We start from the raw sequence: 19,322 nt of genomic DNA, 5'->3' as shown, positions 1-19,322 counted from the left end.
TGTGCCAGGCTTATTGCAGCATTAGAGCTATCAAACCATATTTGCTATTCCCACTCACACATCCTCTTCATTACAGACCTACAGGCTGGCATAGGAAATTATCAGGATACAGAAAAGATCCTTTTCAAGGTAGTTTTCTACTGAGATCTCCATGACCAAAGCTCAGGCAATACTAAATTGACTCGACAGGCAGTATTTGATTTTGGAAACACAACAGCAAAATACACTTTCTTGCAGTCAGGCAGTGATATTCTCACTACAGAGTGGCTGCAGGGATGGGGCTTCTTAACCAAAAACTCTTTACTTCATACATAAAAATTCATTCTCTTCCATCTGACTCCACCTACTAATCTTTTAAATTTTCTCTCTTGCTCAGCTTTTCCTTGAAGCCAGCTAAAAACAACAGTTCTTAGTGCTCCTTCCCAGTGCTGTAACTCCTTCATTTTCTGGTTCCAGCTGCACAAACTCAGATGGAGCAGCTTCCTCCTACCAGTGTTTGCTTTACTTCCTTCTCAAAGATACCACATTGCAACGTGGTGTTTTACCAAACCCTCCAAACTGCAAACAGCATTCAAAGCCTGGTAGCAGTTTTGAGAACTTTCATGTTTCTGGTGTGAAACAACTCTCACAGAAATACTGCCAAGCAAGGGGAATAATCCTTAATGCAACAGAGCTGTTCTCTTGATACAAAGCACCTGATACTACTCCATGATCTGATCTAATCCATGTGTTTAAAATATCTCAGGTTGCCACTTTCCGTTTATGATGGTTTCACACATTCCTCCAGACCTCCAACACACTGCTAGAACATAAAGGTTGCAACATGGTTTCATTTAAACTTATTCTATAGTGACTCCTCAAAAACACAACAGGGAAAGCAAAATCACTGGGGAATCAGAGACAACTAAAAAGTCAGGAGGTTCTTAAATTGCAGGTTTGTTCTTTCCAAGCAACAAAATCCTTGTGGGAACAGAGTCAAATTTCTATTTTCTCTTGGGATAAGTAAATTTAAAAATAGTTTCCAACAAGAGGAATCCTACAGAGCAACTGACTGGCAGATACCCACATTTTGCCTTGGGCACCGGAGCAAGGAAAGCAGAGTGAGAGTGAGCATGAGCACACGTGGTCAGGGACAGAACTGTAATACCTGGACCGTAGAATGGCACATGGACAATTCCCACAGGAACTGCAGTGTTCCAAACCAAATAACGCGAAAAGCAAAGAGTGAAGGACAGCTAAGGGTTCACATACATAAAGCGCTCCCTGCTTAATCCATGTGGGACTGAGTTCAGCTAGACTATGTGCTATTTTTAACAAACAAACTCTGCAAAAGCTTTTGTGTTTGACTTCACTAGCTGGAAAAATAGTGTTTCTAAGTTTTCTAGTATATGTGCACTACAAGAAAAGACAGGTAAAAAAAAAATAAATCCCAATTTGCTCTCCAGTGCAGCTATTTTTTTTTAACTGGTCTGTTAAAGTAGTAAAAAAGCTTTTCATAACATTAAATACTATTGAAAGAAATGTGTCTCTTTTGAGACTCACAGAGACAGTGTAATGAGCTGCCCCTTTTGTTTTAAGGTGTGCTGTACACTCTCTCATTTTAACTCAGATTGAAAGCAGCTCAGGAAGGTAGAGAGACCAAGTAAAGGAAGTATGGAAACAAAGCCCCAAGTTGTACTGTAAGGTGGTTAACACAACAAGAGATGAAACAACTAGTTTGGAATTTTTGGGGAGAAAAAATTGGTGAGCACCTTAAAAAGACAGAAGAATACTAAATTTTCCAAACTTTAAATTTCCACAGAACATCATGTATCTGTAGCAAGCAGTTTGAAACGCAGCAACTACTCAAAGCATCGAAGTATGAAAAGGCCTCTAAGCAACATTTCTATCCTGTAACAGTCTATTTATTTCATTAATCAGGCAATGTTTTATACTCATTCAAGTACAAGACAACCTACTGGTGTATTCATTGCATTTATTTTATAGTGCAGCTCTTCTTGTGATGGCATCCCCTTTAGCATTGTAAGCATAATTTGAATAGACAGAACTGTTACTGAAAATCCTTAATAGAAAGACAAAATACATGGAGCAAGGTAAAACAATTTCCCTTTATTCACAACTTGATCTTGGCCTTCATTGTACAAATAATCTGCTGTGCAAAATAGTTTATAAAATACTAAAAAAAAAGCTTTTGTTGTAAAAAAATAAAGTTTCTAGATATACAGTTACTTTGCACTATCACAGATATTGCCCAGTATTTAACATTTAAATTTAATATCACAATACTCAGGTCCTGTAAACCAATGACCCTACTGGTAAGAAAGCCACTACTGAAACTCAGGTTCACTAGGGATTGGTTAAACATTTTCCTCCTGCCATATCTACACCCTTACACAGCCCTGATGATCCATGATTGGAACTGTACCCATATCATCAACTTAGACACTGGCCATCCTTTTCTTCATTATCAGGTAAAAAAATTCCAAGTTAAATGGTAAATTTAGTTGGTGGCAAATTTTAGTAAATCATGGCAGTAACACAGGAGCTACACAGTGCAGTCACAGAACAACAAAGGTCCCCAACAGTGCATTTGAACTTTGCTGAGAAGCAGCGTAAATAAAGGCAGGCTACACGTGGTTCTGGGAATTAGCACTTGGATTCCTGTCAGTGTCCAAGCTACCTGCCTTAAAAACTCCCTGTGATCTCTATGCTGCAGAGCAGTTACAACCACGCTAGCATGGAACGCCTCTAAGAAGTTTTGCTAAGGTCAGCTAAGCCCTCACTGCTCCAACTCACTTTCATTTTGCAAGGTCTTCATGGCCAAGCCCCAGAGGGTCATGCTGGAGAAGAAGGGGCCCTCGCTACCCTTGTAGGCAGCAGAGGAGGCTCGGCTGCCCAGGGGCTCGCTGCAGTGGCCGTCCAGGCCAGCCACCGAGGAGCGGATCAGGGGAATGCCCTCGGGCTGCAGGGGCTCCTCTGCTGAGGACACATCCACGTCTGGGTAAGCGTATGCTGGGGCTGGGGTCTGCTGCGCCTGGGCTTTCAGCAGCTTAGCAGAATCCACGCTGAGTTTCTCGGGGTTGGCCGAGTTGTGGTGCTGGACCATGGATCGCAGTTTACAGTAAGAATCCGCGGAACTGTCAAATTCCGCCGAGTTTCCAGCTGGATGAATGGGAAATTTAACAGACACTGGTAACAACGTAACAGACATTTCTGGGCCAAAAGAGTCAGAACTCTGGGACTTGTCCAGGTCGGAGGCTTCAATGCCTTGGGTGAACTCCTCGAGTGCGTGGGGCCCCTCCTCAGAGGCTCTGCAGTGCATCTTCCTGTGCCGCCGCAGCACGGCGGAGCGCGTGAAGCACTTGTTGCACGTCTCACAGGTGTAGGGCTTCTCCCCCGTGTGCGTCCTCACGTGCCTGCGCAGGTCACCTGAGCCTGCAAAACACTTCCCTGCAAGACACAAGTGATGGATTCACATACGGCTCTCAACACAAGTGAATAAACCTGTTTTAATTACAGAAACTATCGAGGGATATCGTATGTCCCATCCTTTATCTAGAACAGGTTCAAACAAGTTCCATCTATTTTTACAATTCCATTAACTTGTTTCTTTCTCTTGATCTGATTTTCAAACTTGTGTTTCCAAATGAATGGGTTTAGCTTTTGTCTCCAGAGACAGGAATATCCATTAGTACTTGAAAGCTGTGAGTGCTCTCAGTTTGTCTCAATCTTCACGCAGAAAAGAAAAAAATTAAACTACCAATTTAATTTGTCTGTCTGGAAAAAGAGTATGCTGATAAGCTTCTAAATATATTCTTCCAGTGAGAGCTGCATCATACTAAGAAATGGTTTGTTCATTACCAAGGAACTACTCTCAAACTGCTGACAAAAGTTAGCTTTTTTGTTAACTTTAGGCTAACATAATGCAGCAGTCCTTTTTTATATTCTAGCCAGAGAATGTGTGAGAACTGTATTTTTTTATTGTAGTAAATATTAGAATACAGAAAAATATTCAACTGTTTGTCTGTCTTTAAAGTTAAAGACTCACATACGCTCAATCACCATGCTGCTAAGAACAGAGTCTGAGGCTGAACCAAGGCAAAGTGGAGAACAAGCAGAAAAAGAGAGAATTGATTTCCAGAATTGCCACATGATTCGGACACCTCACTTTCTTTAAAACAGCAGAAGTACGCTTGTGATTTTTATCTCATTTATTTTGTGAGGACAGATTTCTTCTAAAAAGAACCCAATAAAACTGCAGTCTCCATTTTCAGCAGCATAATTTTTATTTTGCTAAACACATTTCTCTTCAGAATAGCCATTAAACAGTAATGATAAGACTAAAAATTACTGGAGTAATACATCTGGATTTTTTGCATAGTGTGAATGATTTCTTAATGTTTCATCAGATCCTTTTTGCACAATTTTTGCCTTTTCAGAATAAGATGACTTGGCTAAAATCAAAAATATTCAAAAGACCACTACAAGACAAAATGAAAACAAGCCTGTTTAATGACAGCAGCACAACTGATTGTTTTTGCTTTCGTATCACATGTATCTATTTCCTGATTCTGATGCAAGGCCTCCTAACAATATTGGCTTTTTCTTGTGCCTTAAGACAGTGCAAAGAAAACATACTGCAGCTGGATTTGAACATATGAAGCTACCCTCCTCCAATGCTGATTCCTCAGAACATAAATGAAATTCTGTGAAAATAGCACATAATGGCGAAAAAAATAAATACTATGCAGGATGCTAAGTAAACTATGAGCTCAGAAGGGACCTGATCAAAAGCCATTTTCAGACCTCCTGGCAGAATGGCCTAACAGATTTTGAAAATGAGTGTTCTGAAATACTGATTCAGTTTTGATTTTATTCCAGAAGCTGAAGCAAAGGAACAAAAGGCTGTTATTATCAAACTCTGTGGGTGAATGCAGTTAAAATCAAATAGTATGCAATTGGAAAAAAAAAAAGATCCCATCAATAGCTGAGTGATGTCAAACCTAACTTTACATCAGAAAGGACTATTCTGAAATTAAATCTATTTTTGAAGCAGCTACTATGAGCAGCTCTTTAGCAAACATAGGTTGATTCCTCTCACTTCCTTTCTCTGAATTTCGACTGGAATTCTCTTTTAAACTTAAAAGAAATGAAGGAGTTTATTACACTAAGTGAAAAACTATGAAGCATGCAAGACAGAAAAATTTGTGACAGACTTCCACAACAAGATATTTCAATTTAAATCAGTTTTGATTAATTACTCGATTGACAGAAGAACCTTTTACTCATCATTTCAAAAGCAAAGACACAACCAAGCAATGCACAGTGAACCTTACCACAAGCTGAACAGCTGTATGGTCTCTCTCCAGTGTGCCTTATCCTGTGCTTCACCAATTTTCGTTGCATATTAAATGACTTCCCACATTCATCACAGGTGAACACTTTATCTGCTGTGTGGGTCTTTTTGTGCTCCTTTAAATTACTGAAGTTACTGAAACCTAGAAAAATATAACAGACTCTGAAATGAAAATGACTCCTCACTTTCCAGTCAAAAAACACGAGACAGAAACTTTAGTTCTTACACACCTCTGCCACAGATATCACACAGGTGAGGTTTTTCTCCAGAATGAATAATTATATGGCGCTGAACATCACCAGAAGCAGCAAACCTGTAACACAACACAGAAACCCAATTAGAGTCTTTAAAAGACCCTTATTTTCCTAAATTATCATAAGGAAATTGGTTTGAATTAATGCCTGATGTTCTGGACAAAGACTAAGACATAAAACACAGATAAATGGATGGAATTAAGAAAACATTTTTAAACTGATAATGTCCAATTAAATTTATGCTAGGAAAAACCCTCCAAAAAACATTTTTGCCATTAATGTTACTAATTAATTTTGCATTTTATGCTATTCCTGCATTAGTGTATTTTCTGTCACCTGTTAGCTAGCAGAATTATTTAATGCTTTGCGTAAATTTGTCAAATTTCCCATATTTCAGAACTCCGTAAAATGTAAAAAAAAAGTATTACCAATTAATGAAAAAATGTGAGGGAAAGGTAAAAACCAGCATGATTTATTGTGACTCACACTGTTCAAAATACACACAACAATATAAAACACACATAATATATAACACAACAATATAACACAACAATAATACACTCAATGCTGTTCTTATTTATGTACCAATACACAAAATATTTAGACCACAGGCTCTGGTGCCATGATTATCTTACTCCCAACAAGCCAACTGCAAACATTTATGTATTTTAACCCTATCAGCACACATTTAAACCCAGAGTCTTCTAAACAAAACTGAGAAGCATGCTGCCTTAGCTCTTGGCCCATAGTTGAAGATTATCATGATGATTACATGAACACATTTTTTCATGTTAACTTTACTAAGATGAAGAATTTTACTCACCTTTTCCCACAGATTTCACAAATGTATGGCTTCTCACCAGAATGTCGCCGTAAATGTGTCTGGAGATTACCTGCCTGAAGGGAGAGCAATTTAAGCATTTAAATTCAGCTTGCCTGTTGTTCTATACAGGTAAAAAAAACATTGATGGGAACTATGAGACTGGCTTTTTATTCCTACTTCTAAGGCAGTGTAGACTATAAAGCATGTAAGAACTCAATCATCCTTATCTAATGAAGCCAGACTACCATGTACTTCGACATCAAATTGTTTCTATATGCAATTATCCATTGAGAAGAAGAGAAATAGGAAAAAAAATAAGAAGCCTGAAATCAAATACTAAGAGAAAAGAAAGACCTATAATTGAAAGTAGATCCAATTATAAATGAAAACTACACTATCTAGAATGCAGTGAAAAAGAAAACTTACTAACTTACTAGCAATATGGTTCATGTTAGTCTCACTTTCCCTGTCCTACAAGTAAAATATTGTTACACATGGATGTCTGAATTCACCCATCAGGTGGTTAAAAAGAAAAGAAATTATTCTATCCATAGAATACTCAAACCTGAAATTATTTACTTATACCAAAATAAAAGAACAGGAACAAATGGGACCACTGCCAACATATCTCTCCTCTCTCAATCCTCTAAAAATCATACTAATCTGGTCAGCAAACCAGATAAAGACTAGATGAAACCTTCTTACTGAGCCCAACTTTTTTTAAAATGTTTTAAAGCCACTGGTCCTTGTGAATGGCTACTCCACTGAGTCCATTCTCAAACTACAAGATACACCTTGCAGAAGATCTGCAGATGTTACATACATTGTGCACACTTCCACAGTCAGTTTTTTTAAACCTTTTTGATTGACAATTGCCTGATTTTTATTTAACTAAGGAAACATCAAGTCCTTTACATCAGAAAAGAAAATTTGGGATGCAAAGATTATCATGTCCTCATCAGTCACAGTAAGATAACAAAAATAAGACCCAGACTAATTCCTTCTGACTAATTTAAATACTAAATTACCTGTTATGATCTATCACTGTAATCAGACTGTATAATATAGCAGAACTCAAATGCTGCAGACACACACACAGAGGACAGTATTGAATGGATCAGTGTTTGAACCCTGAAAGACCTGTCTTTAACCTCTGTAAATTTTTTCAGACAACAGTGTGACTGAACAACTGTTTCCTAAGGCCAAACTTTCTGATACTGAACTCCACTCAAAGAAAGGTATTAGGTACTTCTTTCTGGGGAAGAAGAAGATGAACCATGGAACAATTTTTGCTTTTCAAACACAGGGGATTTTGTGCCACAGTGCATTTTAGAAAAACACATAGAAAGAAAAACAGAACCTTTATTTCTATCCATGTCACAAACAACCCTATCATGGGCCTTTGAAAGTTATTTCAGATAAAGACAGAGGGTGAATTTGAAGTGCAACAACTATTTTGAAGCAGTTTCCACAAAGACATAGTAAGTAAGAATAAAAACATTTTACAAAAAGCAACAAGTAGATCTCTTTCTGTATTACAAGCCCATGTCCTTTCCTCCTAATGAGGACAAAGCTTGTTACTAACTGTGCTAAGACAAAACATGGCAAAAACATCATTAGCTTGTATTCTTTCTTAAGCTTTAAAGCTGCCACACAACCTTGGTTAAAGCATCACATCCCATCCCAATCAAAAAAAACCTAAGGGGACCTCTGCTTGCATTTCAGTGCAAGAACAAAAATGCTCAAAAGACTCCTCTAAATGGTTGTTGCATAGACCTCCTCACAAATTCAGAGACCAGAGAGATAAACCAAACCTAGTTCCCCTGTAAATGGCAAGCTTTCAAAGTGAAGCAACTTATGCATGTGGGGCCCAAAAGAATCTCTGCAGGAGGAGGAAAAACACAGTACCCTGATCACCAGCCAGGGTTCACATCACAACAAGTTGTGTACAAGCAGTAAGGGAAGAAGCAGGCTTGGAAGTAAAAAAGGAAAGTTTTCCTCAAAAAATCAAAGACTTTTATGGCTGTTTGTTCCCAGCTGTGAGCTCCCACATCGATTTCCCCTACTTCTTTCATTTTCTGTGCCACATTCCAACACACAGCACATCAGCCACATCCAGCAGGAGCAGACATCCCACCAGGCCCAACAGCTGCACTGTCTCAAAAGCACAGAACATGAAGGCTTAAATAAGAAAAGAGTTTCTATTTCTGTGCCTGCAGACAGAGAAGATAAAGGACAAGATCGGAGATGCTATTTTAAGCAAAAAGTAGATAGTCATTATCCTTGCATCTTGCTTTCTGCTCAGTGAATCTTACTTAACTTGCAGCATTCAAAAGCAAGTACCAAGCAACATGCAAGACCCCTTTATGAGCAGAAAAAGAACTGCAGCACAGAGGTTGAATGCTCTGGCTCCTGTGCTGGATGTGGAGGGATTGTCCATGAATACGTATCTACCTACACCTACACCTTCAGGCAAGTGAGGGCACATGGAAGCTGTTTGGGAGGGTTTAATCAAAAGGCAGAAATGTCCAGCTTTGTCAGAAGTTTTACTCCTGTCATTAAAGAGGAGCAAAGAATACTGCACGAGTAGCCTGTCATGCCTGTCATACACTCTGACACTTCCCCCACTGCAGTAGTACAGAATACCACTCTATTTGCCAAAATAAGGGAATGTGAAATATCCATGTTTTTCTTTCAATAACTAGAAATTCAGCCATCTAAATAAAGGAAAACGGTCTTCTTTGCCTAAAAAGCATGCCCAGTTTTGCTGAAAATTGCCCAATAAGCATGATGAAACAATATTGTTCACTGGATGCAGTCTTATATTCATATTTAGCAACAAGTAGAAGACAAAGGCATCAGACTCATGGGCTAACCAAGACCCACTGGTGGGCTGTGAAACTGAAGCAAGAGCAGCACAACAAGGAGTGTGTGGGTAGGCAAAAAACACATAGCTCTAATTCTTAAACCAGGACCCATAAGAAATGCCAAAGCTACTTGCAATAATTATGTAATCTTTGTATAAAAATATGCACCTGTTTATTGACTGCTGTACTTATGTGTGCACATCTCAACCACAAAATCAGAAAGGAAATAGACATTTTGGAAATGTGAGGCAACCAGGCACCAAATTTGTAAAAATACAAATTAATTGTTGTACCCAGAACAAGAAACAAACACTGGAGGGCAAATAAAGCAGTTAAAACTTAGGCCCTATATGTAAGCATGGAATTTCACAAGAAGTTTTTTTAAATTCATAGCTGAGTTTTGCCACTTCAGACAGGTCATGATATTCTCACTGAAAGAAACTGAGCCCAGTTAGATGGATGTGATGTTTTTTTATCTGACTGAAATCTATTTAATAATTTATGCCCTTTAGGAAGATGAAACTGTATTGTGAATATAACATTATAGAATAATTGAACCTGCACTTTTTTCAAACACTATAAAAATGCTATTCACAACATACCTCTAAGCATAAATCAAAAGAATATTTTGGAAATTAATGTTCTTTATATTTCAAATATAGCTGTGGCCCTGTATACTTAAACATTCATTTGAAGGTAAAATACATAACAAATCTACTGAGAGCAGACAGAATCAAAGACACAGCATACATCTAAGAAATCTAAAACATTCTACATGCTATTTTCAAATAGGACATTTTAATAATTCATCCCTAAACTGAATTCTGTCTTAGAACAAAAAAAGAAAATCTAATCTTAGACTCAAGATTTTTAGAATCAACACATTTCAAGTGTAAGTACCATAATATATAAAATATTCCCACCTGTGAGAAGTGTTTCCCACAAATGTTACATTCAAAAGGTTTCTCACCTAAAAGAAGAAACAGAACATAGAACTTCTAATAGTTGCAGTAGAACAGAAATGTTTAAAATTGATACACTTTCTTTTAAAACATGTAATGTAAGAGTAAAAATATCCCCAAAAGGACACTTACCCATGTATTTAAGGGGAAATTCAAGAGGGAAATACAGCTTTTACCACTAAGTTTGTTATGCAGACTCACTTAGAATTTATCTTCCTAAACAAGTAGAAGAGTTTGAATATAAATGGGTGCAGGTTTTAATCTTTTAAAAATACTTTCGATTTGAAATGAAAGGAGCATCATATCATCAGGAAGAACAGAATAGATGACAAGGCCCAACAACAACAGTGATGGCAACAGCACCTGTCTTTCCCCTTGCATAGAGACACATTCCTAAAAAGAAGGAGAAATGAAAGGAAGCTAATTTGGAAGAATTGTGGTTTTTGATTTTAATGTTTACCAAACATCTCTGCTCAGCACATAGCCATTCACTTCCAGAAAATATATATTTGCCTTCAAAATCTCATCCTATATAAGAGTACTTGAAGATTACTCAAGTATTTTGCTCCAAAATTCTCAATTTATACATGTAAAACTGTTATCCTTCAATCTCCAAAAACAGATTAGCACCTTTATAAAAACTGGTGCAGCTCACTTTAGCTTTTCAAAATAACTTGTCTCTCAATCTAGAACATGATTGTACAACACTTCAATTCTCTCATTGTTAATTTAAGACAAATATGTTTTTGTAATAACTTTTTCTCCTCTATAGTATTTCATAAAGGTGTATTTTAATTTCCCCTGCTTAGTTCTTGGTTTCTTAGTTTTTACACTGCTGATAAAATTTCATGTCCACCTTTTAGAATTTTGGAAACAAAAATTATGCTCAATGACAGTCACACTTATCATCATTTTTCAGGAGACTAACTGCACATTTAAAGGACATTTATAATCTGTCCTACATATGCAGGGCAACAAAACTAGTGTAAATCCATGTGATTTTGAAAACAGAATATTTCCAAAGGGAAAAAGAGCTCTTACACTGTGTTTCATCTTGGTCATGATTAAAAAAACCAGTCTCAAGATTTTTATTTACTTCTTTAATTTTAATTTTCCTGACTTTACAGAACACCTCTTGGCTTCTCTTCCATTAAGTATTTTCTACATCAATATTTTTCCTCCATCCTTGGAAATGTTACAAGCAACATCTACCATATCCAGGTGTGGGAGTTCCATTTTCCTTTCCTCCTGCCAAAAACAGATGAAGTTCTTTCAACATACTTTAGGATCAAGAACTAACTGCAATTCTCTTTAGATTTTAAAACACAGAGTAAACATACAGTTATGTTACTTCACAGATTGCAACCTTGCAGTTAGTCTGACAGCTTGAGGCTTAATCTGCTTTGTCTACTTAAGGAAGAATGGAAATCTGGCAGTTTTAAAAAAGCTTTCCTTCAATTGAAGATAAAAATTATGAAACCAGTAAATCAACTATAAAGTCACTCAACTAAAAAAAAGCACCGAGGATTGAATTCGTTATGACTTTAAACTTGCAAAACACGAAAAATTCTAAGACTGACAACACAAATTTAACTGAAACCAATAGGGAGCCAGATCTGTAGCAGCTGGGAAGGATTCTGAAGCCATCAAAACATCAAAATAATAAGAAACTGAGGAAAAAAACCACTAGTATACAACTTCTGCAGAAATTACCTACACCAAAAAAAAAAAAAAAAACTGGAGACCTAAAGAATAGTATCTGAACAGGAACCCACTCTGAAATGACTAAAGGGAGAGGGAAAGAATTGGAGGCTCAAATTTCTCCAAACTATTATTGTAGGCTGCATGCAGCCTCATTCTAACTGTACTGATGGATAAAGAACTGGAGGCTTTTCCCCCAAGATAAAGATAAAACAAACAGGGTTTTTTTATAAGAAACATCATACTAGTTTTTGGAGAATTGCATAGAATTCCAAACCACTGAGCTTATCCAGTAACCTATTGCCCAGAAGCAATTAGCCCCACTTTACCTGAGAGTGTATTAGTAAGAGTGCAGCTAATAAGCTGAAGATTCTTCTCTGCCTAACACTGGTGAGACCATATCTGGAGCCTCAAGAAAAGAATGCAAACAGGAAATCTTACTGCTATCTACAGCTCTGGGAAGGCAGATGCAAGCAGGTTGTTCCTGGTATCCAGACTTAAGACAAGCGTGAAAGACACAAGTTTGATCATGACAAATTCCAATTAGATATATAAAAATATTTTACCCCATGAGGGTGGTCAGACACTGCGAGTGATTGTCTGGAGAGGTTGTGGAAATGTCCAAAATTTTCACTACACAACGTCATGAACAAAACACATCTAATTTGATGTGCCTTGAGCAGTAAACTGGAGCAGATTACCTCAGGAGATCCATGCCAATCTAAATTATTCTATGATTATCCAACTGTCAATAAATTCCAAACACCAGGATTGTATCCTCCTTGTTCAACACCCTGTAAGAAGATAAAGTACACAATAGTGGGATCCATGGCTGGATCAATAGCAATAGAGAAAAACTGGGGAAAAGTAGTAACTGAATATAATTTAGATGCTGCTTCACTTCACTTTTGAACCCTTGGGCTGCCTTGTGCTTTCTATGTTCCATTGCATCCTTTCTTGTTCAACATTCTGCAAGAAGAGGCGAAGATAAAGTACACAACAGTGATCAGAGCAGAGTTGTGTCAGCTCCAGAGGAGAAAGGGAATAAGGCAGAAGTGGTGTTCCTGATGAGATCACAAAGGTGAGCAGCTGTACTCACTAAGGCAAGGAATGCTGGAAGTTGCTGGAGCAAAGCTCGGAATGAAAAGGTTGAGGATCAACAACGTATTACATGGCAGTGCTACTCTGCTTTCCTGTGGCATTCCATCCTGCCAACAGCTCTTTCCATTGGCCCAAGTTTGTTTTGGGTTGTTCTTTTGAGATGTTCCCTGAAAATACATAAAATACCCCAACAAAACTACTGGATGTTCCTGGACAGGTATGGACTATATATAAGAGATATACTTGATTCCTTTCTTTCACACAAGTCAGTATAATAACAAAGAAGAAATTATAACATTCAGCCAAAATCAACCAAAGCCAGTGCAGTCAGCTCTGTTTAGAGACTCCTTTAAATGTCCATGAGCAATACAATTAAAACAGCCAGACATGCCAGTACAATGAATCATGAACACACTTTGGCTGCCTTCACATAGAAAACTCATCAATGCACCCATGCTAACCTGCAAATTCTTTAGTAGTTCCTAGTGCTCAGAAGAGGGATAGAATTTCACATGTGCTTTTTCTTGATAACCAGACCACCACAGCACTTGTGTAGAAAGAATTGTCATTTTTGGGTTAAAAACAGGTTTGCTAGTGTGACATTTATATTATAAATTAACTCTGCTAAGATTTTCAAATTTAGTGTCAATGTACCAGTACATGTATGATCATTTCCAAAGTGATGTTTATTTGACAAGATTGAGAGAGATGCATTTGTATATTTAATACAGGGAGAAAGAAAAGCAAAAAATATTCAACAGCTTAACCAGGAGTAATACCATCTCAAGGCCTTTGAATCAATTGTTACCTGCCTAACCATGGTAATTCTTAAAAACTCTTCTAAAGAAGCATATCTAATAATAGAACATGTTGGTTAAATTGAACAGACAAATTAATTAAGTTGAAGTTAAACTAGACCTTGTTTTTCACTAAAATAAAAAGATACTTAGAAATAATTCTACGTTAGGTTTAAAAATATTACCTGTGAGTTTTTAAAACAAAGTATGTTAATTCAAAATTCCCTTTTACTCTGCAGCCTGCAAGAGCCTTATTCTCTAGGTAAACAAAATGAAAGTTTTTCTTTAATTTCTACATATTTCTACAGGTTAAAAAAAATTACTACCAAGCCCTAGACACTTGTATCTTACAATGAATATATGACCAGAGAGAACAGAGGTATTCTTAGTATACTCAGAGTACCATTTATTTGTTTACACCTTTAATTGTCATCTGGCTCAAACATCTGGGCCACCTGACAAAATGACTAGAAATGACTCATCTAAATGCAGGACAAAACCAAAATTTTCACTGAAATTTCATTTTCATCGAATTCACACAATGTTCTTTGAAAAATCACCCAAAACCCCAAATACATAGGAGAAATTCTACAACTCCCAGCAAAACTTGGTATTGCAGTTCTTTATTCCTGTAGGATTATCCATTTAAAAAAAACCAAACCACAGCCTTTTGAAAGTAGACCCTTAACCACCATCTCTGAATCAAGAGACACTGCAAGATACTCTCTGTAATTGAACTATTTGGTCTGCAGACCAAGTAACTGATAACTGTACCTGTATGAGACCTTTTATGTAGCTCCAAATTGCTTGGATGTTTGAAAGCCTTCCCACATAACTCACAAGTATATTGTTTCTGTGACTGAAGAGTCTGTGATTGTCCTTCTTGTTCCAAAGGACCCTGAGATCTTTCCACTTCAACAGCTTGTTCAAAATTCTCTGAATTCACTGAATCTTCAGTTTCCTTTTCATCACTGACTCTAACATCTGTTGTGTCTGTAGTACTTTCATTTACAGGTTCAATTACTTCCGTTATTCTGCTGTCATCTTTTTGGGGCTCAGGTGGCTGCTCTGCAGATTTCTGAGCTCTCAGAAAATTTAACTTTTTGAGGTGTATTGCCTTTTTCAGCCGCATCTGTCTGGTGGGCTGCGTAACTGTGCTCTCTGCATTTTGGTCTGGAGCAGCTTCGCTTGCAGACTGAACCAGAAAGTTTGAAGGTAAATGATCAGAGGTTTCCAGAATACACTCAGAGTGATTGACAGTGCAAGAATTATTCTCCACTGTGTTTATTTCTGTGGATGTGTTGTAAGAAAAGGATGGTTCTGCTCCTCTCTCGTGATCAGAGCACGCATTTTGTTTATAGAACTGTTTGCTGTAAAAGTTGCGTAGTTTATAGTAGTAATTTGGTTGTTTAAATGGAAGCTCTGTGCAGTTGCCATCTAAGGAATCCTGTGGTGGTTTCTGTCCATCACCTGATGAGGTGTGCAGATTCACAGGCTGTGATGTGTGTGAGTGGTGCTCAGCCAAGACTTTGTTAGCTGGTGTGTCAGCCGAGCACTCGGGCAATAGGTTTGTCCCATAGCTGTCACTGGCACAGCTGGTATCTGCACCCAAAGTATTCTGCAGTGAAAATACACTATTACACGGCATGCTGGCTGCCTGCTCCACAGCTGTGGAAGACTTCAAAAAGGTGTGGCAAATGTTCAGCACATTTTGCACTTGGAGGCACTGTGCAATGTCCAGCATAGCTTGTACATTGTCCTGACTAAGATCCAGGTGGGAGGTGTACATGAAGTCCAGGATCTGGCCTATGCCACCTACATTTTTAATGTCCAAGTGAAACACATCATTCTTCTGGCCTGAAGAATTCTGGAAAAGGGTCCTGATAAAATAAGGTAAATATTCAAGTACAAACACAAATAATTCACAAACACTTCAGTAAGAAAAACATACATAAATCTCAAAAAGGCTTGGTATGAAACAAGTTTGTACTCTAAAGCCTTACCTACATTGCTGTGTTTTTGAAGATGAATTTCTTAAAACTGCTCAATTACTTGTCTGATATATTAGTCCTACATTCGTGCACTTGAACTATAAATCAAAGTAAATGATCATTTATCTAACTTTAATTCTGTATTTTTTATGTTTTCAATTAAAACCCTATCCTTGTGGTTTCTTATCCACCATTCTTCACATATTAGGTGCAGTGGTGTATTTATGGATAATCCGCAGAACTGGTTGACTCAGAATGGTTTTTCTCCTTTCATCTTGGCAAATCAAACAGGACATAAGAAATTTTCTAGCAAAATGGAGAAGACAGACCTCAAAGTCAGCTAAACTCTTCTCCTCTGGCAACTGAGCTTGTCCATTGAACTCCATCAGTAAGCCTATCAAAGCTCTTAGCATTAGTTCTTTCTCCACAAACACACAAGAGGATAGCAATATTAAACAAGAAGATGGCATTATTTGCGATTTATTCTCTCATAACAAAAAAGGTACTATTTCACTGGTTTTTTTGCCTTACTGGATAAGAACCAAGTAAAAGAATAATGAAGAGTACAGGTACATAATCCTAAAACAGCAATGCAACCAATACCCACTGAATTGTCACTGAATGACTACACAAAAGTTTGATGTAAAGTATTCTCAGCATCAGAGATGTAGCTCTTCACATGCACAAGCAGTCCTAGATCAAGTGGGTTCATATTCTCTCTCAGTCACCTTCCCATTAAAATCCCGATACTCCCACAGTAAACAATGACACATAAATGGGGTCATATGTAGTTACCTCCCTACACTAAAAAATGTCCCAAACTAGATGGTTCCTCTTTGAGGGCTAAATCTCAAATTTGGTTTTGTTTAAAGGTGGGCATGATATCAATGAGCTCTAAATCTTAAGAAAATCTGAATCTTTGCCGAAACCTTAGAAATGCAGGGCATACTCTGAAGCCAGTGCCCATGTCCAAATTCTTTTATAAATCTAGACCATCCTATCTAAATTAAAATCAGAACTATTATGAACAGATCTGGGTTGAGAGCCTAAATTAATTAACCACTTATATCCTATTGAATTTGAATAGTAGTGAGTTCTTAGCTCTTTTTAACTGCTTTAAAAATTTGGTCTTTGAGCACAATTGCACTTCATCAGCAATACACCACTAGAGGAGAAAAAGGAACCCCTTATATTTTTTACCTCATCATAACATAAGAATAGGTTTCTTACAAATGAATTAGCAGTCAAGCTTTAGAGATGTTTCAAAAAACAAAGTCTAAAAACTGCCAGATCTAACAGCTTATTTATATCTAATACAAAACACTAAGCTGGGAGATGCAGCCTCCAACACTAGCTGGGAGGCACAACTGAGGGCAGTACAGAAGGGGAAGAAAGCAGTGATGTGGCATAATAGGCCACCTGTATACCTTAGAACACAGTTGTTGTCCCTGAGAATCTGAACAAGCAGAGATTCACTAATAACCTATATAGTCACATTTTATTTAGAATATGATTGATTAAACAAGTCCCATTATTTGGAAATGGATAATGTTTTATCAATTATAACCCTTATCTGGCTCTGTTCATATACTCTACTATGTTCCTTGTATGCAGTTATCTTTTTCTGATGAAATACTGAATGCAGGTCCATGCAGAATTCATTATATGAAACACTATAAGCAAGTGAATCAAGAAAATGTCAAAATCAAAGAGCATACTATGAATACTTGACACAGCTTTATCTCTGGACAAAGAATTTCCCTTTTCACCTTATGCTGCCAAGAGTTACTCTGCAATCAACAGAAAAAAAAAATCCTTCTTAGAGAAAACCTCATTTAGTTAACTTGTTGAAGAGAAGACGTTTTTACCACATACCTGAAATATTGACTGAAAGCAGCTAATACATTTTTGTGTGCTTTGAAGCAGACACCCTTCACCACCAGCATGCAGTCACAGAGAAGCCCCTGAATGCGCTGTTCATGTAGCTGCTGGAGAAGATGACAGCTGTGGCTGGCAACAGTGTCCATGCTAGAAAATCACTTGAATTACCTACAATGAAATAAAATGCTAAGGTGAATATTAAATTACAAAATTAATATAAAATATTGAGACAATTTTTAGAAATTTTACGATTTGTTTTAGCTTTTAAAGGAAACAGACTTGAGTTTACACTTGAAATTTGACTGCTAATGACATTTTTCTATTTAAGAATAGTATTGCTCACCAACAGATACACAGCAATACACTTATATTTTAACAGAGCCTTGCAACAGAGCATCTGCAAAAAATCAATGGTGCTGCCCATAAACTGCACAAAAAATGCACCCAATTTAGACAAACTCCACAATAACATATCGCATGTACAGAATCGGTAGCATTTGTATAGGAAATGCTAATTTTCTTCATCCTCTAAACTCAAAATGGAGAACAGTATTACTATTATTTGAGACATTTGTTGCTGTTTTAGCTACATACATTTCCACTGTGGATCTGATTAATCAGAAAAATTAGCATTGTATTGTTTCCAATACAATGTAACATCTAAATTAAAAAAATCCCCTCTAAACAGGTTGAAAAGACAAGTCACATTCCAACACAGCACATTTACATTTAATTCTATACTCCTTTCTTTTTTTTTTTTTTTTTTAACAAGGATGTAATGCTTCCCCTGTGCACTTGCAAACATGATAACCCCAACTATTAGGATAATCAGAATTTCTAGTCTTCTAATTAGGAATGAAGGAGGAAAATCTTTCTATTCTAAGGAATGAAGCAGGAAAACCACCTTCTGTTAAGCATGACCAGATAGCGGTCACCCCATTCTCAAATCTCATGGACGATAAGGGCTCCATATTTTAATTTATCCTGTTTTACTCTGATTCCCTGCCTCCTGCTGTATTACATGGGGGGAACTGTTATATTGTGCTTTTCCTCTATTCATGCTCATCATGTTTTGACCAGGCTTTTAAACAGAGAAAGCACATCAATGTGCTTTCTCTGCGAACATCTCCCACCACGGCATCCCGCAGCTCCTGAGGCAGCGCGCTGCCTCTCACCCCTCAGGTGCGTGTGTCCGCACGGGGCGGGCGGGCGCGGGGAGCGCTCCGAGCGGGGATCCCGCGGCACAGCCGCCGCCCAGGGCAGAGCTCCCCTCAGCCTCGCCCGGGCAGAGCCCAGGCTCCAGGAGAAGGGGACAGAGGCAGCAGTTTGCCTCACTGCGGGCCGGCTCTGCCCGGGAACAGGGCGGGCGAGCGGCCGGTCGGGGGGACAGGAGGAGCACACGGACACACAGCCCCGGGCGGGGGAACGCGGCGCGGCCTGGCACGGGCGGGACAGCGCCCGAAGGGCAGGAGCCGGCCCTGCCCAGCCCAGCGCTTACCGGCTCCGGCCACCTCTCAGCTCCATCCCCGCCAGCGGCCGCTTCCGCCGCCGCTCCCTCCCCTTCCCTTCCCCTTCCCTTTCCTTCCCCT

At 38.1% G+C, this 19,322-nt stretch overlaps 1 protein-coding gene across 1 annotated transcript; it reads right to left on the bottom strand.

Annotated features, from left to right (window-relative positions):
• Nucleotides 1-2,089: 2,089 nt before the first annotated feature.
• Nucleotides 2,090-19,284, bottom strand: ZBTB49 (zinc finger and BTB domain containing 49). The gene is made up of 8 exons (XM_033060927.1): nt 19,232-19,284; nt 17,728-17,901; nt 14,636-15,741; nt 10,224-10,270; nt 6,434-6,507; nt 5,587-5,669; nt 5,337-5,498; nt 2,090-3,450 (listed from the first exon to the last, which is right to left on the bottom strand). The coding sequence occupies exons 2-8, from the start codon at nt 17,877-17,879 to the stop codon at nt 2,780-2,782; spliced, it is 2,295 nt and encodes a 764-aa protein (XP_032916818.1). The 5' UTR covers nt 17,880-17,901; nt 19,232-19,284; the 3' UTR covers nt 2,090-2,779.
• Between the last annotated feature and the right edge of the window lie 38 nt (nt 19,285-19,322).

This window comes from Catharus ustulatus, chromosome 5, assembly GCF_009819885.2.
Source record: "Catharus ustulatus isolate bCatUst1 chromosome 5, bCatUst1.pri.v2, whole genome shotgun sequence".
Taxonomy (NCBI): domain Eukaryota; kingdom Metazoa; phylum Chordata; class Aves; order Passeriformes; family Turdidae; genus Catharus; species Catharus ustulatus.
The sequence above is the reverse complement of the archived record's forward strand: the minus strand, read 5'-3'. Positions and strand labels throughout refer to the sequence as shown.